Raw genomic sequence first — 27,525 nt, forward strand, 5'->3', positions numbered from 1 at the left:
AAAATTGGGAGAAAAAAGTCAAAATTGCAAGATATAAACTCACAATTGTGAGAAAAAGCATGAGTTGTGAGATATAAACTCGTAATTGAGTGAAAAAAGTCAGGATTGTGAGATATAAACTCACAATTGCGAGAAAAAACCTGAATTGTGAGATATAAATTCTCAATTGCAAGAAAAAAGTTAGAATTGCGAGATATAAACTCCCAATTACGAGAAAAAGGTCTAAATTGTGGTATAAACTCGAAATTGCGAGAAAAAGATTTAAATTGCAAGATATAAACTCATAAACTCGCAATTACGAGAAAAATGTCTAAATTGTGAGATATAAACTCGTAATTGAGAGAAAAAAGTCCAAATTGCGAGATATAAACAAACAATTACGAGAAAAAGGCTGAATTGAGAGGTATAAACTCGCAATTACGAGAAAAAGACTAAATTGTGAGATATAAACTCTAAATTGTGAGAAAAACCTCTAAAATTGCAAGATATAAACTCAAAATTGGGAGAAAAAGATTTTAATTGCAAGATATAAACACATAAACTCGCAATTACGAGAACAATGTCTAAATTGTGAGATATAAACTTGCAATTGCGAGAAAAAAGTTGGAATTGCGAGATATAAACTCGCAATTACGAGAAAAGCGTGAGTTGTGAGATATAAACTCATAGTTGAGAGAAAAAAGTCAAACTTGCGAGATATAAACTAACAATTACGAGAAAAAGGCAGAATATTGAGAGGTATAAACTCGCAATTACGAGAAAAAGACTAAATTGTGAGATATAAACTCGGAATTGCGAGATATAAACTCTAAATTGCGAGAAAAGAGTCAAAATTGAGAGATATAAACTCACAACTGTGAGAAAAAACCTGAATTGTGAGATATAAATTCTCAATTGCGAGAAAAAGGTCTAAATTGTGAGATATAAACTTGCAATTGCGAGAAAAAAGTTGGAATTGCGAGATATAAACTCACAATTGTGAGAAAAAAACCTGAATTGTGAGATATAAACTCACAATTGCGAGAAAAAGCATGAGTTGTGAGATATAAATTGCGAGATATAAACTAACAATTACAAGAAAAAGGCCGAATTGAGAGGTATAAACTCGCAATTACGAGAAAAAGACTAAATTGTGAGATATAAACTCTAAATTGTGAGAAAAACCTCTAAATTGCAAGATATAAACTCAAAATTGGGAGAAAAAAGTCAAAATTGCAAGATATAAACTCACAATTGTGAGAAAAAGCATGAGTTGTGAGATATAAACTCGTAATTGAGTGAAAAAAGTCAGGATTGTGAGATATAAACTCACAATTGCGAGAAAAAACCTGAATTGTGAGATATAAATTCTCAATTGCAAGAAAAAAGTTAGAATTGCGAGATATAAACTCCCAATTACGAGAAAAAGGTCTAAATTGTGGTATAAACTCGAAATTGCGAGAAAAAGATTTAAATTGCAAGATATAAACTCGCAATTACGAGAAAAATGTCTAAATTGTGAGATATAAACTCGTAATTGAGAGAAAAAAGTCCAAATTGCGAGATATAAACAAACAATTACGAGAAAAAGGCTGAATTGAGAGGTATAAACTCGCAATTACGAGAAAAAGACTAAATTGTGAGATATAAACTCTAAATTGTGAGAAAAACCTCTAAAATTGCAAGATATAAACTCAAAATTGGGAGAAAAAGATTTTAATTGCAAGATATAAACACATAAACTCGCAATTACGAGAACAATGTCTAAATTGTGAGATATAAACTTGCAATTGCGAGAAAAAAGTTGGAATTGCGAGATATAAACTCGCAATTACGAGAAAAGCGTGAGTTGTGAGATATAAACTCATAGTTGAGAGAAAAAAGTCAAACTTGCGAGATATAAACTAACAATTACGAGAAAAAGGCAGAATATTGAGAGGTATAAACTCGCAATTACGAGAAAAAGACTAAATTGTGAGATATAAACTCGGAATTGCGAGATATAAACTCTAAATTGCGAGAAAAGAGTCAAAATTGAGAGATATAAACTCACAACTGTGAGAAAAAACCTGAATTGTGAGATATAAATTCTCAATTGCGAGAAAAAGGTCTAAATTGTGAGATATAAACTTGCAATTGCGAGAAAAAAGTTGGAATTGCGAGATATAAACTCGCAATTACAAGAAAAGCGTGAGTTCTGAGATATAAACTCATAATTGAGAGAAAAAAGTCAAACTTGCGAGATAAAAAACTAACAATTACGAGAAAAAGGCAGAATGTTGAGAGGTATAAACTCGCAATTACGAGAAAAAGACTAAATTGCGAGATATAAACTCACAATTGCAAGAAAAAGCATGAGTTGTAAGATATAAACTCGTAATTGAGTGAAAAAATTTGGGATTGCAATATATAAACTCTAAATTGCGAGAAAAAATTGTGAGAAAAAGCCTGAATTGCGAGATATAAACTCACAATTGCGAGAAAAATGTCTAAATTGTGAGATATAAACTCGCAATTGCGAGAAAAATGTCTAAATTGTGAGATATAAACTCACAATTGTGAGAAAAAAGTCAGGATTGTGAGATATAAATTCTCAGTTGCAAGAAAAAAGTCTAAATTGTGGTATAAACTCGAAATTGCGAGAAAAAGATTTAAATTGCAAGATATAAACTCATAAACTCGCAATTACAAATTTGGAATTGCGAGATATAAACTCTCACTTGCGGGAAAAAAGGTCTAAATTGCGAGATATAAACTCACAATTGCGAGAAAAATGTCTAAATTGTGAGATATAAACTCGCAATTGCGAGAAAAATGTCTAAATTGTGAGATATAAACTCACAATTGTGAGAAAAAAGTCAGGATTGTGAGATATAAATTCTCAGTTGCAAGAAAAAAGTCTAAATTGTGGTATAAACTCGAAATTGCGAGAAAAAGATTTAAATTGCAAGATATAAACTCATAAACTCGCAATTACAAATTTGGAGTTGCGAGATATAAACTCTCACTTGCGGGAAAAAAAGGTCTAAATTGCGAGATATAAACTCATAATTTAGAGAAAAAAAAAACGGTATTGCGAGATATACTCACAATTGCAAGAAAAGAGTAAAAATTGCGAGATATAAACTCTCAACTGCGAGAAAAAAGCCTGAATTGTGAGATAAAAATTCACAATTACCATGTTTACTTTTTTATTCTGTGAAAGAAACAAGCTTTCATAGGAAAAAGACATCTTAAAGAACTAGAAAAACGAATATTCACTCATTCAACTAGAAGCCAAAAACATGAAGTCAAGTTCTGATACTGATTCATTCCTTTATTAAGGTTCAGATATTGTTGCACAGGAATGTAGAGTAAAAAATACTTGTGATTAAAAAATCTGTTAGAACAATGAATCAACTGAAACGTTCAAAAATTTCAGGCTACAAAGCAAAATAAAAAAATATACATATGTATATACGTCGACGCGAGTAGCAGAGTCCAGAGCGCACGAGCTGCTCAAAGCCTCATCGATTATTATTGATACTGTTAAATACTGATTGAGAGAATAATGCTTCATTCTGTACATACGAGACAAAAGAGAACAGAAAACAGAAGGCCTTCCCCTGCCGGATCATTGCCTAATGCCACATTCAATCTGAGATCAACGAGCTTTGATCTGAACGATATCAGCGATGAAAGAGCGCATGACCTCCGGATCATCTTAGTGAAGAAACGACAGCGGTGATCTTCAGACACCAAACAGGTACAAAGTATGAAGAGATTCAGATGCTTTTTTATTATTGTAGTGCTATCATTAGAGTTTAATTAAGTCTGTGCAGCCTTTTCTTGCATGATCATACTGGAGAATAAAGAAAGATGATGAGCCGAGGGTCGTCCGATTATGCGATCGCTTTGGCTTCAGGTAAGAACGCCTCCCAATACTTTATTAGCTGAAAAACAGAGACAAAAGAAACATGACATGAACTTTTCCGTGATGTCAGGAGAACACGGTTCTTATTACAATCATTTAAGACGTTTCTTCTTATATAGAACTTTCTGGGCAGATATAAAGAGTTCTTTAAAATTGAGTCAAGAACCCTCTATATCTATATAGAACCACACTGAACCTTTTTCTAACACTGTGTCTTAACCAGCTGTGATGTGATAAGATTCCAGACCAGACGTGACGCGACTATTATACAACAAAATAAAATAAAAATGTAAAAAAAAAAAAAAAATCACAGCCAATCAGAAGAGCTGTGGGCGGAGTCTCTCTGCAAGGGCACTGCACTCGCAACCAAACCGAGGCAAAATCACAGCCAATCAGAAGAGCGCGTGGCGGAGTCTCTCCAAGTGCACTGCACTCGCAAACAAATCACAGCCAATCAGAAGAGTGTGGGCGGAGTCTCTCTGCAAACGCACTGCACTCGCAACCAAATCAAAAATCAAAGCCAATCAGAAGAGCATGTGGGCGGAGTCTCTCTGCAATGCACTGCACTCGCAACCAAATCGATCAAAAATCAAAGCCAATCAGAAGAGCATGTGGGCGGAGTCTCTCTGCAATGCACTGCACTCGCAACCAAATCGATCAAAAATCAAAGCCAATCAGAAGAGCGTGTGGGCGGAGTCTCTATGCAAGTGCACTGCACTTGCAACCAAATCAATCAAAAATCACAGCCAATCAGAAGAGCGTGTGGGCGGAGTCTCTCTGCAGGCGCACTGCACTCGCAACCAAACCGATGCAAAATCACAGCCAATCAGAAGAGCGTGTGGGCGGAGTCTCTATGCAAGCGCACTGCACTCGCAACCAAATCGATCAAAAATCACAGCCAATCAGAAGAGCGTGTGGGCGGAGTCTCTATGCAAGCGCACTGCACTCGCAACCAAACCGATGCAAAATCACAGCCAATCAGAAGAGCGTGTGGGCGGAGTCTCTATGCAAGCGCACTGCACTCGCAACCAAATCAATCAAAAATCACAGCCAATCAGAAGAGCGTGTGGGCGGAGTCTCTCTGCAGGCGCACTGCACTCGCAACCAAACCGATGCAAAATCACAGCCAATCAGAAGAGCGTGTGGGCGGAGTCTCTCTGCAGGCGCACTGCACTCGCAACCAAACCGATCAAAAATCACAGCCAATCAGAAGAGCGTGTGGGCGGAGTCTCTATGCAAGCGCACTGCACTCGCAACCAAACCGATGCAAAATCACAGCCAATCAGAAGAGCGTGTGGGCGGAGTCTCTATGCAAGCGCACTGCACTCGCAACCAAATCAAAAATCAAAGCCAATCAGAAGAGCATGTGGGCGGAGTCTCTCTGCAATGCACTGCACTCGCAACCAAATCGATCAAAAATCAAAGCCAATCAGAAGAGCATGTGGGCGGAGTCTCTCTGCAATGCACTGCACTCGCAACCAAATCGATCAAAAATCAAAGCCAATCAGAAGAGCGTGTGGGCGGAGTCTCTATGCAAGTGCACTGCACTTGCAACCAAATCAATCAAAAATCACAGCCAATCAGAAGAGCGTGTGGGCGGAGTCTCTCTGCAGGCGCACTGCACTCGCAACCAAACCGATGCAAAATCACAGCCAATCAGAAGAGCGTGTGGGCGGAGTCTCTATGCAAGCGCACTGCACTCGCAACCAAATCGATCAAAAATCACAGCCAATCAGAAGAGCGTGTGGGCGGAGTCTCTATGCAAGCGCACTGCACTCGCAACCAAACCGATGCAAAATCACAGCCAATCAGAAGAGCGTGTGGGCGGAGTCTCTATGCAAGCGCACTGCACTCGCAACCAAATCAATCAAAAATCACAGCCAATCAGAAGAGCGTGTGGGCGGAGTCTCTCTGCAGGCGCACTGCACTCGCAACCAAACCGATGCAAAATCACAGCCAATCAGAAGAGCGTGTGGGCGGAGTCTCTCTGCAGGCGCACTGCACTCGCAACCAAACCGATGCAAAATCACAGCCAATCAGAAGAGCGTGTGGGCGGAGTCTCTATGCAAGCGCACTGCACTCGCAACCAAATCGATCAAAAATCACAGCCAATCAGAAGAGCGTGTGGGCGGAGTCTCTATGCAAGCGCACTGCACTCGCAACCAAACCGATGCACAGCCAATCAGAAGAGCGTGTGGGCGGAGTCTCTATGCAAGCGCACTGCACTCGCAACCAAATCAATCAAAAATCACAGCCAATCAGAAGAGCGTGTGGGCGGAGTCTCTCTGCAGGCGCACTGCACTCGCAACCAAACCGATGCAAAATCACAGCCAATCAGAAGAGCGTGTGGGCGGAGTCTCTCTGTAAGCACACTGCACTCGCAACCAAATAGATAAGTACATAAACAAATTCATGAATATTACACCATTTTAAGATTGTTAAAAATACATACTGAATCACTAAAAGAATCTTTGTCACTGAATACACTTGTTTGCTCTTGTTTCCTTTAATTTATTTTCAAGATCTAAGGTGTGAATTATCCATTGTGCATTTCTAAAATCAAATCATCACGGCTGGTTAGGACAAAAAAATTTATTATCATTTAAAAGACGCCTTTTACTGCGTGTCGCAGCGTCGCGTCACATCTGGTTAGGACACAGTGTAAGAATGAGGTTGATGTCATTGCAGTTGACCAAAACTTACTGACTCATTCATTCATTCATTTAATCACAGGTTTTGTCTTTCTTTTTGGATCTGATTGATCGTAAGCATCATTGATCTGAGCTCATGCTCCTCAGTTTCTGAGTGAAAAAACTTTATTCAAGCTTTCTCACCTTAAAAACACTGAGGAGCATGAGCTCAGATCAGATCAATGAGGCTTACGATCAATCAGATCCAAAAACAAACACAAAACCTGTGCTAATTGAAAGAGGACGAGTTTATAAAAAGATTGAATCCAGTATTTGGTAATAATACAACATAACCAGAGATTTATAAGCAGTTTAAAAGGGATTTCCAGCACAGCACAAGGGTTAAACACACACCTGCTGTTGTGTGTGAACTAGTGACTCCAGATATTTAACGATGACGACTTTGAAATCCTTCACTCTGTCTTTCTGTGAAGAGAAAAAGACACTCGAGTCAGAGAAACAAGCGCTTCATTTTAACAGCGAGAGCAAACACACGCTTGACAGCTGAACTCACCTCAAATCGTCCAACTTCTCGCCGGATGTTTTTTGAGATCTGCTCAAAATCTCTTTCACCCTGCTGCACTTTACCTTCCCACTAAACACACACACACACACACAGACAGACACAAGAGACGCTTTATGACTTCAGTGTGTGTATGTCGAACAAAAAGAGCTGAAAAACTGTCCGTCTCGAGCAGAATAAACAAAGTCACGTCAGGTCAGAAGGTCTAGTGAGCGTATGATTGTCATTTATGGGATGAGAGCGATGAACTATAATGAATCCTGCATTAACAACTACAGATAAACAACACAAGACATCAACCAATGTACAGTAAAAATACTACTAAGCTGTTAATGTGAGGGATTAAAGACGCTTTAGTGAATCTGTAAGCATGTCTTGTGCGTCTGATGAATCCATAATTATGCTTTGATCTGCATAATGCAAATATAAGTGGCATGAAGAGTGTAAAAGAGCGTGATGATGAAGACAGCAAATAAAATCAAAGCGACGGTCCTACCTCCTCGATCTCCTTTGTGGGGCGTGACGGGGAAAATGCAGAAATTAAAGAGGCTGAAAATGTTTCGTGCTTAAAAGAATCAATAACTGTCATGAACTCTTGCAGCTGTAGAGATATGAATGAACTGAAGGGAGGGAAGGGAAATAAACATGCTGGATAATTCCCATCATCCCCAGCGCTGCTCACAAACTCAAGCTGTGTCCCAAATGACGCATTATGCACTATGTAGTCAACCAGCTAGTGTATGAGGTTTAAAAGGTTATTTTGTCATCCTGCGTTTACTTGGCACTTTGGCTACGTAATTAAAGCTGCAACATTCCACACTTCTTTTTTTTCCGGTTAATTAAGAGCATCATCCAGCGCACTTTTTCTTGTTGGAATTTTCAGAACGCACTAATCGCACTATTTATTCTATAAAATGCCTGAAACGAAACGAAACCCAAAATTTTTTTCCAACTTATTTTTAAAAAAAATTTATAAAAAAAACTTTATGAATATTGGACTTTTTAATGAATTTCATAAATTTAAATGAATCTGACTGAAAAAAAACTTCAAGCCAATAAAATTAATTTATCATTAAAAAGGTGTCTAATGAAATTAATTTATAAAACTAACAATTTAAAAATCTATTTTAAAAATGTAAATCAAATTTACAACAAAAGATTGTATTTTTATTTGTCAAATAAAGTGCTGTACAACAAAACTTGTTGAAAAATATCTTGGTTGAATGATATTATTTTAATTATAATGATTTATTATTATTATCACTTTGAGAGGTACATTGTACTGTACAAAAGTAATATAATTTCTTCAAGTTAAGCCAAAGTTTTATTTTGACAGTTTGCAGTGAAAAGCCATGAACTTTTATTTTGGCGGGTTGCAGTGAAAAGCCGTGAGTTTGTGTGTTTTTTTAAACTTTTATTTTGGCGGGTTGCGGTGAAAAGCCGTTTGTGTTTTTTTAAACTTCTATTTTGGCGGGTTGCAGTGAAAAGCCATGAGTTTGTGTGTTTTTTTAAACTTTTATTTTGGCGGGTTGCAGTGAAAAGCCATGAGTTTGTGTTTTTTTTTACTTTTATTTTGGCGGGTTGCAGTGAAAAGCCGTGAGTTTGTGTTTTTTTAAACTTTTATTTTGGCGGGTTGCGGTGAAGAGCCGTGAGTTTGTGCATTTTTTAAACTTTTATTTTGGCAGGTTGCAGTGAAAAGCCGTGAGTTTGTGTTTTTTTAAACTTTTATTTTGGCGGGTTGCGGTGAAGAGCCGTGAGTTTGTGCGTTTTTTAAACTTTTATTTTGGCGGGTTGCGGTGAAAAGCCGTGAGTTTGTGTGTTTTTTAAACTTTTATTTTGGCGGGTTGCGGTGAAAAGCCGTGAGTTTGTGTGTTTTTTAAACTTTTATTTTGGCGGGTTGCGGTGAAAAGCCGTGAGTTTGTGTGTTTTTTAAACTTTTATTTTGGCGGGTTGCGGTGAAGAGCCGTGAGTGTGTGAGCGTATCTGCCGATAGTTTTCTGAACTTTTATTTTGGCGGGTTGCAGTGAAGAGCCGTGAGTTTGTGTGTTTTTTTTAAACTTTTATTTTGGCGGGTTGCAGTGAAAAGCCGTGAGTTTGTGTGTTTTTTTTAACTTTTATTTTGGTGGGTTGCGGTGAAAAGCCGTGAGTTTGTGTGTTTTTTTAAACTTTTATTTTGGCGGGTTGCGGTCAAGAGCCGTGAGTTTGTGTGTTTTTGGAACTTTTATTTTGGCGGGTTGCGGTGAAAAGCCATGAGTTTGTGTGTTTTTGTAACTTTTATTTTGGCGGGTTGCGGTGAAGAGCTGTGAGTTTGTGTGTTTTTGGAACTTTTATTTTGGCGGGTTGCGGTGAAGAGCCGTGAGTTTGTGTGTTTTTGGAACTTTTATTTTGGCGAGTTGCGGTGAAGAGCCGTGAGTTTGAGTGTTTTTGGAACTTTTATTTTGTCGGGTTGCGGTGAAGAGCTGCGACTTTGTGTGTTTTTGGAACTTTTATTATGGCGGGTTGCAGTGAAGAGCCGCAAGTTTTTGTGTGTTTTTTTAACTTTTATTTTAGAGGGTTGCAGTGAAAAGCCGTGAGTTTTTTTAACTTTTATTTTGGTGGGTTGTGGTGAAGAGCTGCGAGTTTGTGTGTATCTGCCGACAGCTTTCTGAACTTTTATTTTGGCAGGTTGCAGTGAAGAGCCACGAGTTTGTGTGTTTTTTTAACTTTTATTTTGGTGGGTTGCAGTGAAAAGCCGTGAGTTTGTGTGTTTTTTTAACTTTTATTTTGGTGGGTTGTGGTGAAGAGCTGCGAGTTTGTGTGTATCTGCCGACAGCTTTCTGAACTTTTATTTTGGCAGGTTGCGGTGAAGAGCTGCGAGTTTGTGTGTTTTAGGAACTTTTATTTTGCAGAGATGCAGTGAAGAGCCGCAAGTTTTTGTGTGTTTTTTTAACTTTTATTTTAGAGGGTTGCAGTGAAAAGCCGCGAGTTTGTGTGTTTTTTTAACTTTTATTTTAGAGGGTTGCAGTGAAAAGCCGCGAGTTTGTGTGTTTTTTTAACTTTTATTTTGGTGGGTTGTGGTGAAGAGCCGCGAGTTTGTGTGTATCTGCCGACAGCTTTCTGAACTTTTATTTTGGCAGGTTGCGGTGAAGAGCCACGAGTTTGTGTGTTTTTTTAACTTTTATTTTGGTGGGTTGCGGTGAAGAGCTGTGAGTTTGTGTGTTTTTGGAACTTTTATTATGCGGGTTGCAGTGAAGAGCCGCAAGTTTTTGTGTGTTTTTTTAACTTTTATTTTAGAGGGTTGCGGTGAAAAGCCGTGAGTTTGTGTGTTTTTTTTTACTTTTATTTTGGCGGGTTGTGGTGAAAAGCCGTGAGTTTGTGTGTTTTTGGAACTTTTATTTTGCCGAGTTGCAGTGAAGAGCCACGAGTTTGTGTGTTTTTTTAACTTTTATTATGGCGGGTTGCAGTGAAGAGCCGCAAGTTTTTGTGTGTTTTTTTAACTTTTATTTTGCCGAGTTGCAGTGAAGAGCCGCGAGTTTGTGTGTTTTTTTAACTTTTATTTTGGTGGGTTGTGGTGAAGAGCCGCGAGTTTGTGTGTTTTTGGAACTTTTATTATGGCGGGTTGCAGTGAAGAGCCGCAAGTTTTTGTGTGTTTTTTTAACTTTTATTTTAGAGGGTTGCAGTGAAAAGCCGTGAGTTTGTGTGTTTTTTTTACTTTTATTTTGGCGGGTTGTGGTGAAAAGCCGTGAGTTTGTGTGTTTTTTTAACTTTTATTTTGGTGGGTTGTGGTGAAGAGCCGCGAGTTTGTGTGTATCTGCCGACAGCTTTCTGAACTTTTATTTTGGCAGGTTGCGGTGAAGAGCTGCGAGTTTGTGTGTTTTAGGAACTTTTATTATGGCAGGTTGCAGTGAAGAGCCGCAAGTTTTTGTGTGTTTTTTTAACTTTTATTTTAGAGGGTTGCAGTGAAAAGCCGTGAGTTTGTGTGTTTTTTTTACTTTTATTTTGGCGGGTTGTGGTGAAAAGCCGTGAGTTTGTGTGTTTTTTTTACTTTTATTTTGGTGGGTTGCGGTGAAGAGCCACGAGTTTGTGTGTTTTTGGAACTTTTATTATGGCGGGTTGCGGTGAAGAGCCGCAAGTTTGTGTGTTTTTGGAACTTTTATTATGGCGGGTTGCAGTGAAGAGCCGCAAGTTTTTGTGTGTTTTTTTAACTTTTATTTTAGAGGGTTGCAGTGAAAAGCCGTGAGTTTGTGTGTTTTTTTTACTTTTATTTTGGCGGGTTGTGGTGAAAAGCCATGAGTTTGTGCGTTTTTTTTACTTTTATTTTGGTGGGTTGCGGTGAAGAGCCACGAGTTTGTGTGTTTTTGGAACTTTTATTATGGCGGGTTGCGGTGAAGAGCCGCAAGTTTGTGTGTTTTTGGAACTTTTATTATGGCGGGTTGCGGTGAAGAGCCGCAAGTTTGTGTGTTTTTGGAACTTTTATTATGGCGGGTTGCAGTGAAGAGCCGCAAGTTTTTGTGTGTTTTTTTAACTTTTATTTTATTTTTTTATTTATTTTATTTTTTTATTTTAAAGAGACAGGGACAGCGCACAATAAACATTAACCTCAAAGGGAGAGATGCATTGTACCGGGTTTTAGCTCAAGAGCTACTTTTCACCCGTAGTCCCTGGGCAGGCTGATGTTAAGCTACAGAATATAAAACATACATAAGTAATAGAATTTACAAACAAATAACAGCATAACACACACAAAAAAAAAAAAAATACAAAAGTTCATATTCACACCTTTCAAATACTTAGACCTTAGAACACATATTCACACACACATACATACAAACCCATTTTAGAGGGTTGCAGTGAAAAGCCGTGAGTTTGTGTGTTTTTTTAACTTTTATTTTGGTGGGTTGCGGTGAAGAGCCGCGAGTTTGTGTGTTTTAGGAACTTTTATTTTGCCGAGTTGCAGTGAAGAGCCACGAGTTTGTGTGTTTTAGGAACTTTTATTTTGCCGAGTTGCAGTGAAGAGCCACGAGTTTGTGTGTTTTTTTAACTTTTATTTTGGTGGGTTGCGGTGAAGAGCCGCGAGTTTGTGTGTTTTAGGAACTTTTATTTTGCCGAGTTGCAGTGAAGAGCCACGAGTTTGTGTGTTTTTTTAACTTTTATTTTGGTGGGTTGCGGTGAAGAGCTGCGAGTTTGTGTGTTTTTTGTAACTTTTATTTTAGAGGTATGCAGTGAAAAGCCGTGAGTTTGTGTGTTTTTTTTACTTTTATTTTGGCGGGTTGTGGTGAAAAGCCGTGAGTTTGTGTGTTTTTTTAACTTTTATTTTGGTGGGTTGCGGTGAAGAGCTGCGAGTTTGTGTGTTTTAGGAACTTTTATTTTGCCGAGTTGCAGTGAAGAGCCACGAGTTTGTGTGTTTTTGGAACTTTTATTATGGCGGGTTGCGGTGAAGAGCCGCGAGTTTGTGTGTTTTTGGAACTTTTATTATGGCGGGTTGCAGTGAAGAGCCGCAAGTTTTTGTGTGTTTTTTTAACTTTTATTTTAGAGGGTTGCGGTGAAAAGCCATGAGTTTGTGTGTTTTTTTAACTTTTATTTTGGTGGGTTGTGGTGAAGAGCCGCGAGTTTGTGTGTTTTAGGAACTTTTATTTTGCCGAGTTGCAGTGAAGAGCCACGAGTTTGTGTGTTTTAGGAACTTTTATTTTGCCGAGTTGCAGTGAAGAGCCACGAGTTTGTGTGTTTTTTTAACTTTTATTTTGGTGGGTTGCGGTGAAGAGCTGCGAGTTTGTGTGTTTTTTTAACTTTTATTTTAGAGGGTTGCAGTGAAAAGCCGTGAGTTTGTGTGTTTTTTTTACTTTTATTTTGGCGGGTTGTGGTGAAAAGCCGTGAGTTTGTGTGTTTTTTTAACTTTTATTTTAGAGGGTTGCAGTGAAAAGCCGTGAGTTTGTGTGTTTTTTTTACTTTTATTTTGGCGGGTTGTGGTGAAAAGCCGTGAGTTTGTGTGTTTTTTTAACTTTTATTTTGGTGGGTTGCGGTGAAGAGCTGCGAGTTTGTGTGTTTTAGGAACTTTTATTTTGCCGAGTTGCAGTGAAGAGCCACGAGTTTGTGTGTTTTTGGAACTTTTATTATGGCGGGTTGCGGTGAAGAGCCGCGAGTTTGTGTGTTTTAGGAACTTTTATTTTGGTGGGTTGCGGTGAAGAGCCGCGAGTTTGTGTGTATCTGCCGACAGCTTTCTGAACTTTTATTTTGGCAGGTTGCGGTGAAGAGCTGCGAGTTTGTGTGTTTTAGGAACTTTTATTTTGCCGAGTTGCAGTGAAGAGCCGCAAGTTTTTGTGTGTTTTTTTAACTTTTATTTTGGTGGGTTGCGGTGAAGAGCCGCGAGTTTGTGTGTATCTGCCGACAGCTTTCTGAACTTTTATTTTGGCAGGTTGCGGTGAAGAGCTGCGAGTTTGTGTGTTTTAGGAACTTTTATTTTGGTGGGTTGCGGTGAAGAGCCGCGAGTTTGTGTGTATCTGCCGACAGCTTTCTGAACTTTTATTTTGGCAGGTTGCGGTGAAGAGCTGCGAGTTTGTGTGTTTTAGGAACTTTTATTTTGCCGAGTTGCAGTGAAGAGCCACGAGTTTGTGTGTTTTTTAACTTTTATTTTGGTGGGTTGCGGTGAAGAGCCGCGAGTTTGTGTGTTTTAGGAACTTTTATTTTGCCGAGTTGCAGTGAAGAGCCACGAGTTTGTGTGTTTTTTTAACTTTTATTTTGGTGGGTTGGGGTGAAGAGCTGCGAGTTTGTGTGTTTTTTGTAACTTTTATTTTAGAGGGTTGCAGTGAAAAGCCGTGAGTTTGTGTGTTTTTTTTACTTTTATTTTGGCGGGTTGTGGTGAAAAGCCGTGAGTTTGTGTGTTTTTTTAACTTTTATTTTGGTGGGTTGCGGTGAAGAGCTGCGAGTTTGTGTGTTTTAGGAACTTTTATTTTGCCGAGTTGCAGTGAAGAGCCGCAAGTTTTTGTGTGTTTTTTTAACTTTTATTTTAGAGGGTTGCGGTGAAAAGCCGCGAGTTTGTGTGTTTTAGGAACTTTTATTTTGCCGAGTTGCAGTGAAGAGCCACGAGTTTGTGTGTTTTAGGAACTTTTATTTTGCCGAGTTGCAGTGAAGAGCCACGAGTTTGTGTGTTTTTTTAACTTTTATTTTGGTGGGTTGCGGTGAAAAGCCGTGAGTTTGTGTGTTTTTTTACTTTTATTTTGGCGGGTTGTGGTGAAAAGCCGTGAGTTTGTGTGTTTTTTTAACTTTTATTTTGGTGGGTTGCGGTGAAGAGCTGCGAGTTTGTGTGTTTTAGGAACTTTTATTTTGCCGAGTTGCAGTGAAGAGCCGCAAGTTTTTGTGTGTTTTTTTAACTTTTATTTTGCCGAGTTGCAGTGAAGAGCCACGAGTTTGTGTGTTTTTTGTAACTTTTATTTTAGAGGGTTGCAGTGAAAAGCCGTGAGTTTGTGTGTTTTTTTTACTTTTATTTTGGCGGGTTGTGGTGAAAAGCCGTGAGTTTGTGTGTTTTTTTAACTTTTATTTTGGTGGGTTGCGGTGAAGAGCTGCGAGTTTGTGTGTTTTAGGAACTTTTATTTTGCCGAGTTGCAGTGAAGAGCCGCAAGTTTTTGTGTGTTTTTTTAACTTTTATTTTAGAGGGTTGCGGTGAAAAGCCGCGAGTTTGTGTGTTTTAGGAACTTTTATTTTGCCGAGTTGCAGTGAAGAGCCACGAGTTTGTGTGTTTTAGGAACTTTTATTTTGCCGAGTTGCAGTGAAGAGCCACGAGTTTGTGTGTTTTTTTAACTTTTATTTTGGTGGGTTGCGGTGAAAAGCCGTGAGTTTGTGTGTTTTAGGAACTTTTATTTTGCCGAGTTGCAGTGAAGAGCCACGAGTTTGTGTGTTTTTTTAACTTTTATTTTGGTGGGTTGCGGTGAAAAGCCGTGAGTTTGTGTGTTTTAGGAACTTTTATTTTGCCGAGTTGCAGTGAAGAGCCACGAGTTTGTGTGTTTTTTTAACTTTTATTTTGGTGGGTTGTGGTGAAAAGCCGTGAGTTTGTGTGTTTTTTTAACTTTTATTTTGGTGGGTTGCGGTGAAGAGCTGCGAGTTTGTGTGTTTTAGGAACTTTTATTTTGCCGAGTTGCAGTGAAGAGCCGCAAGTTTTTGTGTGTTTTTTTAACTTTTATTTTGCCGAGTTGCAGTGAAGAGCCACGAGTTTGTGTGTTTTAGGAACTTTTATTTTGCCGAGTTGCAGTGAAGAGCCACGAGTTTGTGTGTTTTTTGTAACTTTTATTTTAGAGGGTTGCAGTGAAAAGCCGTGAGTTTGTGTGTTTTTTTTACTTTTATTTTGGCGGGTTGTGGTGAAAAGCCGTGAGTTTGTGTGTTTTTTTAACTTTTATTTTGGTGGGTTGCGGTGAAGAGCTGCGAGTTTGTGTGTTTTAGGAACTTTTATTTTGCCGAGTTGCAGTGAAGAGCCGCAAGTTTTTGTGTGTTTTTTTAACTTTTATTTTGGTGGGTTGCGGTGAAGAGCTGCGAGTTTGTGTGTTTTAGGAACTTTTATTTTGCCGAGTTGCAGTGAAGAGCCACGAGTTTGTGTGTTTTAGGAACTTTTATTTTGCCGAGTTGCAGTGAAGAGCCACGAGTTTGTGTGTTTTAGGAACTTTTATTTTGCCGAGTTGCAGTGAAGAGCTGCGAGTTTGTGTGTTTTTTGTAACTTTTATTTTAGAGGGTTGCAGTGAAAAGCCGTGAGTTTGTGTGTTTTAGGAACTTTTATTTTGCCGAGTTGCAGTGAAGTTTTAGGAACTTTTATTTTGCCGAGTTGCGGTGAAGAGCCGCGAGTTTGTGTGCGTATCTGTCGATAGTTTTCTGAACTAGTTGCTGCATCGCTGCAAATGTCAGAATAGTGTATAAGTGCGTGAATTGGGACGCGTCTCTACATGAGCTCATCACATCATCATGTCAATCATTCAGAATCTGCAGGTTTTGTACCTCCTTGATCTCGTCTTTGGCCTGCTGGAGTTTGTCGGGTTTGTTGGCGTACTGTAGTTTGGCTTCGGCCTCTCTCTTCCTCTGCAGCATCATCTGCGCGTCCTGCCATTTGCCCCACGTTTTCATTCGCTGGTCGAACACGCCCTGCAGACACATGACACGTCACATGACCAGCAGCGCTCACTGTGGTACAAACCAGACGCCGCAGCGCCACGAAGCCCTCGACTCTGAATTATTATGTGATGCTGTGAATCACGTGTTAATAATTTATGTTTCAGTATTTTCAGTCGATCTGTGAAAGTTGACTCACTTTGACGGCGGTCAGGAGCCGCACGTAATCTCCCAGCAGCTCTGAGAACACGTAGAAGTCGGCGTACACCTGATCCTGGTGCAGCTGGTCGATCTTCTCCTCCACCTCGGCCAGCTGAGACAGAGCTCGCGACAGCGCCGTGTGATCCTCCGAGTTTCCCAGCATGGCCGCGCTTTTCGCAAACGACGCCGTGTTCACGGACAGCTCTGGGATCAGAGAGAGAACAGAATCACACTGCTGCATATTTCTGAAGGATCATGTGACACTGAAGATGGAGTAATGATGCTGAAAATTCAGCTTTGATCACTGGATATAAATTACACTTTACTATATATTCACATAGAAAACAGATATTTTACATTAAAATAATATTTCACTATTTTACTGTATTTTTGATCAAATAAATGCAGAAGAGACTTCATTAAAACATTAAAAAACAAACATTGTAGTGTAGTGAAGCTCTCACCCTTCCTGTGACACACCAGAGATTCGACGCTCGCGTGAAGTTTTCGGAGCTGAACGTCGAGATTCTCGAACTGCTGCTGTTTCTCTTCAAACCACTTCATACAGAAACACACGAACACAAGGTCAGAGAAGAGAAATGATGACAGGAAAAGCCTTTTCATGACCCCCATCCTGACATTTCAAACACTGATATACAGATTCTGCTATAAAGACTCAGTTTTAACATTATAAATGTGTGTAAAATACATTTGAAAATATTTAGTTTCTATTATGTTACAGCACTCATTTTTCGACTCACTATATTACTATACTGTAAGATGTATTATTTATATTATTTGTATTTTAATACATTTTCTTATTTGATTACAATTTATTTATATCAAATGTATATTATTTTAATATGTTCTTATTTGATTAAAATGTATTTATTTATTTAAATCAAATGTACATATTTTACTTTAATACATTTTCTTATTTGATTACAAATTTTTTTGTTTAAATAAAATGTATATTTTATTTTAATACAATTTATTATTTATTTAATCCAAATTTATTTAAAATAATTTTATATTATTTTTATTTTAATACATTTTATAATTGATTACAATTTATTTATTTACACAAAATGTAGATTATTTTATTTTAATACACTTTATTATGTATTTAATTTTAGTTAAGTATTTATTTAAAATAATTTTATATTAATTTATTTTAATATTTTCTTATTTGATTACAATTTATTCAAATAAATGTTACATTATTTTATCTTAATACATTTTCTTATGTACTTAACCTTATTAAATTATTTATTTAAAAATGTTATTTTTTATTTAAATAAATTGTAATCAAATAAGAAAATTTATTTATTTAAATACAATTTATATTATTTTATTTTAATACATTTTTTATTTGATTACAATTTATGTATTTATTTAATTCAAATGTATATTATTTTTATTTTAATAAAATTTTCTTTATTAACATATTTATTCATATATTTATTTAAATCAAATTTATATGATTTTTATTGTAATAAATTGTCTTCTTTATTTGATTACAGTTTTTATCTTTTTGTACAGTTCTTTCCCAGACCCTAGTTTGAAAAGCCCTGGTATAAACTAATATATATATATATATATATATACAGTTTTTTCCTATATATCCATGAAAGCCTGATGGACACTGCCCTGTACACGTATTAAACTGTGCAGTCAGTGTATAAAGAGCACAGAGGTGTCACATGACCTGACCCCGCTCTCTCTCTCTCTCTCTCTCTCTCTCTCTCGTCTCAGGACTCAAGCCAGAGCAGCTCATTAATTCGTCTCATTATTCAAGTCCAAAAATCAGACCCTTACCGCATCCGATTCATTCATCTTGATTGTCATTTTGTTGACAGCGTCGGCCGCTTTGTTTACCATCCTCAATATTCCGGCCCCACTCAGCGCCTGTGTGCTAACCGCTCGCGGCAGCTGGGATAAAATGACAAATAAGGGCAAACAAACCGGTTAACAGGCCGCGGCTCAGATCCGATCCCACAGGGAGCATTTCTCCTCCCCGCGGCGGACGGGGATTTTCTCCAGTCCTATACATTTCAATGCTGGTCCAATTTAATACGTTTCACCCTGGAAAACTCTCAGAGGGCCGGCGGGCAAAAATAGCTTTCAATCGGGCCGGAGCGTTCAGCCCTTTACGATCGCTCGAGTCCTCCATTATACATACTTAATACAGACGTTTCTCTGCCGAGACGTTCATGGGCCTGTGAAGAGCGTGAACGAGACTAATACAAATCCTGCACACTAAAACACAGAAACATTTTACTGAGCAACGTTTGGGTCAATCGACCTTCCTTACAGAACATATAAAAGAGCAACAACATCATTTAGAGCGAGTACAATCAGCTATTAGTAATAATAATATCCTCGTGGTTATGGAATAAAGAGAATTTGTAATGTGCTCGTACTTTAGTGAGAAAGGTCAATTGACCAAATGTTTATTTTAATACTTATTTCTATTAATTCTTTGAAGTACTTTTCCAAAAGCAGATTTATTTTAATTAATTTAAATTTATTTAAATTTATTTATATTTAGTTCAATATTATAAATTAACAATATTTTGCTAAAAGTATTTTTAAATATTTATTTATTATTTGAAATACTTTTCCCAAGCAGATTTATTTTAATAATTTTAATTATTTTTTTGTTTACTTATTTTAATTATAAAATGTATTAAAATATATTGTAATATTTATTTATTTTATTAATAAATTAATTATAATTAATAATTATTATTCAATCAATTCTTTGATATACCTTTTCAAAGCAGATTTATTTATAAGTTATTTTAATTCTTTTATTTGCGTTCAATATTATTAAAAATAATGTTAAAAAATTTGAATATGTATTAATTCTTAAAAAAAACTTTTCCAAAGCAGATTTATTTATTTTATTAATTTATTTCAGTTCAATATTACGAATGAAAAAAGTATTGTTTAATATTAATTGTTTTTTATTTTATATATTTTTTATTTATTTCCCAAGCAGATTTATTTATATTAATTTAATATTTTTAATTTACTTTTTTAAAACTATAATGTAATAAATAATTAAAACATATTGTAATATTTATTTTATAATTAAATTCATTATTATATTATTAAAATGTATTATTCAATCAATTCTTTGAAATACGTTTCCAAAGCAATTTAATTTATTAATTTTAGTTCAATATTATTAAATAAAAATATTTTTGTTAAAATACTTTAATATTTTGTATTAAATCTTTGAAATACATTTCCAAAGCAGATTTATTTTTATTAATTTTAGTTATTTTTGATTAACTTATTTGAATTATTACTTATAATATGGATATTAATAATAATATATTTCATTCAAATATATTGTAATTAATTTAATTATATATTATATTTGTAATTCATTTTTACATTTAATTTTTTTACAGTTTTTTTATAAAAATGTTAAAAATTATTTATTATTAATTACAAATCTTCTATTTATTAATTAATTCTTTGAAATACCTTTTGAAAGCAGATGCATTTATTTTAATTCATTTTAATTCGTTTTAAATGTATTTATTTTAATTATTATTAATTAAACCTTTTTTTAAAAAAAATACCTTTCAAATCCAGGTCTTCTTTTTTTCTCTACCATGCGATTGACCGAAACGTTGCTTATTAAAATATTTAGAGTGCAGGATTGTATATTTTTCTCGTATATATTGTCATATGACACACCTTCAACTGATTCAGGTGTGTGAGGCACTACAGATATATACTTTTTTCTCTTTTTTTGCAAATGAAGGAAAAATAAAGGACTGGAGAAGCAGAAATTCAGTGGGAACAAGAGAGCGGCTGTACCTCTGAACTCTCGAGGAACTGCAGGACGTCGGGGTCTTTGAGCAGCGCCGGGTGTTTGACGGTCCTCATCAGATACCTGCAACACACATCAGCATCAGTTCTTTAACAGACGCGCTGACCGAGCCGCTGACCTTCACGTCACTCAACGGCCTGATAAAAAGGGCACAGAAATGTCAGCGCCTACTGAACTGTAATTTTTATTCGATTCATCAGTTTGTGCAAAACCAGGAGTGTCTCGGCGTGAAGAACGGCAGGACAGCGGCAAACCTCCTGAGCTCAACCATAATTATTTATCTAATACTTGTTGCTCAACCTTTTAGCCACAAAAGACCCGAACACGAGTGATCTTTCACCGCACAGGAAGAAGCTTCAGCCGAGAGCGCAGAGATTCACACGCTGCTAAAACTGAACGACTGCAATCTAATGAAGGCAGACACTGAACGTGATGCTATTTTAATATTTGATGAATTATTATTCATTTAAAAAACATTTTTATTACTATTAATTTAAAATATGTTGTGAAAATATTTTAATAATTATTAATTCTTTAAAATATTTTAATTACATTTTTTATTTATTTATTTTAATTAAATATTATTAATAAAATATTTATTAAAATAATTTCATTTTTATTTAATTCTTTGAAATACATTTCCCAAGCAGATTTAATTTTAAAACATTTTAACTGATTTTCAATTACATTTTTCAAAAATTATTTAATTATTTTTTTTTTAAAAATGTTCTATTAAAATAGTTATGTATTATTTCTTCGAAATACCTTTTCAAAGCAGATTTATTATAATTAATTATAATTTATTTTATTATTTATTTATTTAAATTATTATTACATTAATTTATTTTAATGAATTATTATTAATTAAAAATATTAAAATATTTATTTTAAATTATTTAGGTTCTTATTCTTTGAAATACATTTCCAAAGCAGATTCATTTAATAATTTTAATTGATTTTAATTTTTTTCTTTTGTTTAATTAATTAAAAAACATTATATTAAAATATAAATTTATTTTTTAAACATCATTTCAAAGCAGATTTTTCTAAATTTAATTAATTATTATTAATTAAAAATATTTATTTTAATATTTATATTAATATTTATTGATTTTTTATTATTTTTTAAATATTTATTTATTTTCATTCTTTATAATTAATTAAAATATTCTATTAAAATATTTACTGTAATATTTATGTATTAATTTTCTGAAGAACATTTTTAATCATTTTAATTGATTTTAAATTATTTTTAAAAATGAAATGAATTATTATTAATTTAAAATATCATATTAAGATATTTCATATTTATGTATTAATTAAATATCTTTCCAAAACATATTAATTTTCATTAATTTTAATTTATTTTGTAATTATTTTTTAAAATGTATTTAATTATTATTCATTAAAAATATTATATTAAAATATTTATGTATTAATTCTTTAAATACTTTTCCAGATTTTTTTGCATTTAATAATTATTAATTAAATATATATTATATTAAAACATTTATTTTAATATTTTTTATTAATTCTTTATAATACCAATACCTTCCCAAAGCATTTTTTTATTATTTATTAATAATAAAATTTATTAATTATTAATGTATTAATTATTAAATATAATAAATAATTATATTTATTAATTTTAATGATTTTTATTTATTTATTTATTTTATTTTATTTTATTAAAATATTCTATTAAAATATTTATTGTAATATTTATGTATTAATTCTTTGAAATCCCTTTCCGAAGCTGATTTATTTTTAATATTTTTAATTGATTTTAAATTATTTTTAAAAATGTAATGAATTATTATTAATTTAAAATATCATATTAAAATATTTCATATTTATGTATTTATATATTAATTAAATACTTTTCCAAAGCAGATGAATTTTCATTCATTTTAACTGATTTTGTAATTATTTTTTAAAATGTATTTAATTATTATTCACTAAAATATTATATTAAAATATTTATGTATTAATTCTTAAAATACTTTTGCAAAGCAGATTTATTTTTATTAATTTTAATTGAATTTTCATGTTTAATTAATTAATTATTTTTTAAATACCATTACAAAACAGATTTTTCTAAATTAATTATTATTAATTAAAAATATTTATTTTAATATTTTTTATTAATTCTTTACAATACCAATACCTTCCCAAAGCAGATTTATTTCTATCAATTTTATTGATTTTTAATTATTTTTTTAAATTTATTTATTTTCATTCATTATAATTAATTAAAATATTCTATTAAAATATTTATTGTGATATATATTAATTCTTTGAAGTACCTTTCCAAAGCAGATCTTCTTTTCTCTACAAACTCCACCGACGACAGATCCTCCTTTCCCACTTTGACCTTCGTCATTCCTGAATCACACACATGAACTCATCATGCATCTGAACCATCACACACTTCTGTGATCACCTGTGCGTGGCTCTACTGCACTTACCCACAATGCTTTTCTCTGGAGCAGGAGGCACAATGTAGCCGATGTGCAGGTACTTGGAGGCTAATTTACTGTGCAAACCCAGAAAATCACTGAAGCGCCTCTTGACGGAAACCTCGTCTCTGTTGAATATGGACAGGCTGGTCTACAGACACAAACACAGAGGACAAGAGTCACACGCTCCGTCCAGAAGATCCACAACATCTCAGACGAAAATCCAAAGGCCTTCCTCACCTTGGTCGTCACTTTATAGACCATGTACGCGTTCATGCCATCACCTGGAACAACAAACGCACAAATAGTCAAGTCAAAATTATGATTAAAAAGTCAAAATTGTGAAATATTAACTAATTTAGTCAAAATTATGAGATTAAAAAAAATCATAATTATTCCATAAAGTCATAATTATGAGATAACAGTCAAAATTATGAGATAAAAAGTCAAAGTTATGATATATTAACTAATTTTGTCAACATTATGAGATTGAAAAAACTGCCACATCCACAAACTTCACAGCCGACGCTCGAGCTCCTTACCAACTTTCTCCGGGTCCGACACCGATATCTGCATGTCAAACGTGTCCCTGCCTTCCTCTTCATCTTCATCCTAGAGAGGAACAGTGATGCTGTGAGACAGTCGTGAGATCACACAAACACATGAAGAGTTACGGCGCCTCACCTCGTCCGGCGACCGGTCGAACACGCCCACGTCCAGTCGGGGGGCGATCATGACGGTGGGCGTCACAGGAGTGATGGCGGGCGACGGTCCGTCTGACAGGATCGGCTGCCGCTCGGGACTGTCCAGCGAAACTTCCTCTGTCGCTTCTGGAGAAGAGGAAGAACACAAACGTCAAAATCACGATTTCAACAATGTAAGGCTGAACACCGTTACTGACAATCCTCATTTTGGCTGCGTGAGATTCTCCAGCTTTGTTGTTGTTGAGCTGTTAAAGCTCCGCCCTCTTCTGGAAAGGGGGCGGGAGCAGCAGCTCATTTGCATTTAAAAGGACACACACCAAAACGGCGTGTTTTTGCTCACACCCAAATAGGGGCAAATTTGACAAGCTATAATAAATGATCTGTGGGGGATTTTGAGCTGAAATGTGTCCTTGATGAATAAAAGTATTACTACTGACCACAAACTTTAAAAGAATATGCCAAAATTTTAAAGTCAAAATTATTAATTAAAAATCATAATTATTACATAGTCATAATTATGAGATAAAGTCAAAATTATGATGTATTAACTAATTTAGTCAACATTATGAGATTTAAAAAAATCATAATTATTCCATAAAGTCATAATTATGAAATAAAAAGTTATAATTATGAGATGAAAAGTCAATATTATGATATAACTGATAATTAAAATAAAATGTCAAAATGATATATTAACTAATTTAGTCAATTTATGAGATTAAAAAAATCATAATTATTCCATAAAGTCATAATTATGAGATAAAAGTCAAAATTATGATATAGTAACTCATAATTATGAAATAGTCAAAATTATGAGAATAAAAATCATAATTATTACATAGTCATAATTATGAAATAAAATTTCAAAATTATAAGATAAGTAAAAATTATGAAATATTAAAAGAATATTAATTATACCGCAAAGTAATAATTAGGAAATAAAAAGTCAAAATTATAAGATAAAAAGTCAAAATTATGAGATTAAAAAAAATCATAACTACTCCATAAAGTCATAATTATGAAATAAAAAGTCAAAATTAATTAAAGTCAAAATTGTGATATATTAACTAATTTAGTCAAAATTATGAGATTAAAGTCATAATTATGAGATAAAAAGTCAAAATTATGACAATAAAAATCGTAATTATTATGTAGTCATAATTATGAAATAAAACATCAAAATTATAAAATAAAGTCAAAATTATGAAATATTAACTTATAATTATGAAATAGTCTAAATTAATGAGAAAAAGTCAAAATTGTGATACATTAAATTAGTAAATTAGTTATAATTTAGTCAAAATTATGAGATTAGAAAATCATAATTATTCTGTAAAGTCATAATTATGAGATAAAAGTCAAAATTATGATATATTAACTCATAATTATGAAAGTCAAAATTATGAGAATAAAAATCATAATTATTACGTAATCATAATTATGAAATAAAATGTCAAAATGAAAAGATAAGTCAAAATTATAAAATATTAACTAACAATTATGAAATAAAAAGTCAAAAATTGTGATATATTAACTCATTCAGTCAAAATTATGAGATTAAAAAAAATGTGAAATATTTTTGTAATGTAAAATATCTGTTTTCTATGTGAATATATAGTAAAATGTAATTTATTCCTGTGATATGTTTGTGGAAACTGTGACATTTTATTTCTCAGGATTCTTTGATGAATTTATTTGATATAGAGTCTTTTGTAACATTATAAATGTCACTTTTGATTAATTTAATGTGACACACTAGTAAAGGGTAGTGTATGTGTCAAACGGTGAGCCAATAGAAACAGAGCGTTCTCAAAACGATCCAATCCTGACGGTCAACATTCTGAATATGTAAATGAGAGTCAGTGTAACCGTCTGAGACGGTTCTGATGTTCAGACGATCACACACCGGCGAAGAGGTCGTCCGGATCCTCGTCCAGGAAGATCTGCTCTGGTTTGGGTCCGTTCGAGCTGGTGCTGACGTCTTCTGGAGATGTTGGACTGGCCTTAGAGAAAACAAACACAATCATTATGAGCTTTGCAATAAATCTTTTTCTCTTTTGCTACTCATTCAACTTTCCTCAGAAGTTCTAGAGAAACTTAAAACGCAGAAATTAACAATATTCTTCTCTTTTTTTTTATTAAAGTCTTGAACGGACACTGTTTCTCTTCAGCAGCTCATTAAAGTTAATGTTCACACGCGTCATAAACGTGTTCGGCTCACAGGACAAACTCATGACAGGAATCACAGGAAGTGCCAAGGAAGGGCTTCCTGTCCTGTTCAAAATCTGCTGATCAGGCGTAAATCAGCACAACATCACATGACAGATTTACATTTATGAGCTTTTTTTGCATGCTGTTTTTTCATGCACTGCTCAGTTTTGCTTCAATTACATGTTTTCTTTCAGACTGAGTGAAAGAAAACATCCAAAATACAATTTATTTATTGCACTTTTAATGCGTCTGTACATGTCAATCTTTAAAGGCGGTGAGTTTGAGTCAGAAATCACTTCAGCAGCTTCACACACACCAAACTTTATCTCTATATTCTGATTATTTTGATAATATCGAGCTTCTGCGCTCATGCGACGCAGTGTTGATGTGCAGAAGGAGCCCGTGTTGCGCATGCGCGCTCAGCATCTCTACTCGTTAATGAAATTCAATGAAATCTGTCAGAATCGGATGAAAATACGCCGATGATGTTTCGCTGATTATGAACATTGATTTGTGATTAGAGCCTGCGAGCAGAAGGGCGTGTCGATCCGCCTCGGCAGGCCGTGAACGCGCTCATCGCGAGCGGCTTTAATCTCACCTCCATCACGGCGCTGACGAACAGATCCTCTCCGTCCTCCGGCTCCGTCGAGCCCGTGTGTGACGCGGCGGACAGCGGTGGAGGCTCTCTTTCCTCCGCCATCTTCAACAATAACAGGCGAATAAAGTCTCAGCGACAGAATGAGTGTGTGCTGAAGCCAGTCATGTGACTGAGTCTCATGACAGAAGCGCTTCATGCAGCTCATGCTCCGCCCTCGCAGCGCAGGACGGGCGGGTCTCCAACACTGGCGCATCAGCGCGCGACACGGGCACGAGCTCCTGCTCCGTCAGTTCTTGTGTGCATTTGTATAAGTTCATTTACGCTGAATAAAGAGAAAAAATGCTTTGTTCAATTGTATATTTTAATTATGAGAAACGTCGAAATCATGATTTTTTATGTTGGAATTATGACTTTTTATATCACTTATAATTCAGAATTATAACTTTTTTAGTCACAATTTGTTCTTTTTAAGTCAGAATTCATACTCTTTTATTTCAGAATTAGGGCTTTTTGTCATAATTTTGATATTTATGTAGGAATTATGACATTTTGTTTCACTTATAATTCATAATTATAACTTTTTTAGTCACAATTTGTTCTTCTTAAGTCAGAATTCATACTATGGTATATTCATACTTTTGGTATACTTTTTTTTTTTTTTTGGTATAATTTTATAATTTTGGTATAATTTGACTGTTCAATATTCAAATTATACCAAATATGTTCAATATTCTGTTGAATATTCACTGTCATAATTATAGCCTAATTTTTTAGTTACAACTTTTACTTTTTAAAGGTGCCCTAGATTCAAAATTTGAATTTACCTCGGCATAGTTGAATAACAAGAGTTCAGTACATGGAAAATACATACATTGAGTTTCAAACTCCATTGCTTTCTCTTTCTTATGTAAATCTCATTTGTTTAAAAGACTTCCGGAAAACACGCGGATCTCAACATAACACAGACTGTTACGTAACAGTCGGGGTGTACGACCCAATAATTGCATATGCCAGCCCATGTTCCCAACATTATGAAAGGGATTAGACAAGGGCAGCCAGTAACGTCTGGATCTGCACAGGTGAATCATCAGACTAGGTAAGCAAGCAAGAACAACAGCGAAAATGGCAGATGGAGCGATAATAACTGATATGATCCATAATAGCATGATATTTTTAGTGATATTTGTAAATTGTCTATCTAAATGTTTCGTTAGCATGTTGCTAATGTACTGTTAAATGTGGTTAAAGTTACCATCGTTTCTTACTCAATTCACGGAGACAAGAGCCGTCGCTATTTTCATTTTTAAACACTTGCAGTCTGTATAATTCAT

At 34.8% G+C, this 27,525-nt stretch overlaps 1 protein-coding gene and 1 long non-coding RNA gene across 3 annotated transcripts; one reads left to right on the top strand and one right to left on the bottom strand.

Annotated features, from left to right (window-relative positions):
- Nucleotides 1–3,274: 3,274 nt before the first annotated feature.
- snx2 (sorting nexin 2) lies at nucleotides 3,275–26,421 on the bottom strand. Of its 2 annotated transcripts, XM_048209274.1 has the most exons (16): nucleotides 26,195–26,421; nucleotides 25,292–25,388; nucleotides 23,366–23,511; nucleotides 23,224–23,293; nucleotides 22,922–22,965; nucleotides 22,691–22,832; nucleotides 22,529–22,607; nucleotides 20,210–20,285; nucleotides 18,191–18,304; nucleotides 16,837–16,930; nucleotides 16,371–16,576; nucleotides 16,061–16,204; nucleotides 7,602–7,613; nucleotides 7,097–7,177; nucleotides 6,937–7,008; nucleotides 3,275–3,911 (listed from the first exon to the last, which is right to left on the bottom strand). In XM_048209274.1, exons 1-16 carry the CDS (start codon nucleotides 26,294–26,296, stop codon nucleotides 3,861–3,863), a joined length of 1,530 nt encoding a protein of 509 aa, XP_048065231.1. In that variant the 5' UTR covers nucleotides 26,297–26,421; the 3' UTR covers nucleotides 3,275–3,860. The 2 variants fall into 2 exon arrangements, with proteins under 2 accessions (XP_048065231.1, XP_048065232.1); XM_048209275.1 differs by lacking the exon at nucleotides 7,602–7,613 and having other exon boundaries at nucleotides 26,195–26,416.
- On the top strand, nucleotides 9,788–13,495 carry LOC125279515. Its single transcript, XR_007187399.1, has 2 exons — nucleotides 9,788–9,875; nucleotides 13,323–13,495. It is a non-coding gene; the product is annotated as an uncharacterized LOC125279515 (long non-coding RNA).
- Nucleotides 26,422–27,525: the final 1,104 nt, after the last annotated feature.

This window comes from Megalobrama amblycephala, linkage group LG12, assembly GCF_018812025.1.
Source record: "Megalobrama amblycephala isolate DHTTF-2021 linkage group LG12, ASM1881202v1, whole genome shotgun sequence".
NCBI lineage: Eukaryota > Metazoa > Chordata > Actinopteri > Cypriniformes > Xenocyprididae > Megalobrama > Megalobrama amblycephala.

Coding starts and splice junctions, on each gene's coding strand:
- snx2 (XM_048209274.1), bottom strand. CDS start 26,296: ATGGCGGAGGAAAGAGAGCCTCCACCGCTGTCCGCCGCGTCACACACG. Junction 23,512..25,291: donor TCCGGACGACCTCTTCGCCG/GTGTGTGATCGT, acceptor CCTCTTCTCCAG/AAGCGACAGAGGAAGTTTCG. Junction 16,931..18,190: donor AGATGAATGAATCGGATGCG/GTAAGGGTCTGA, acceptor TTCTGTATGAAG/TGGTTTGAAGAGAAACAGCA.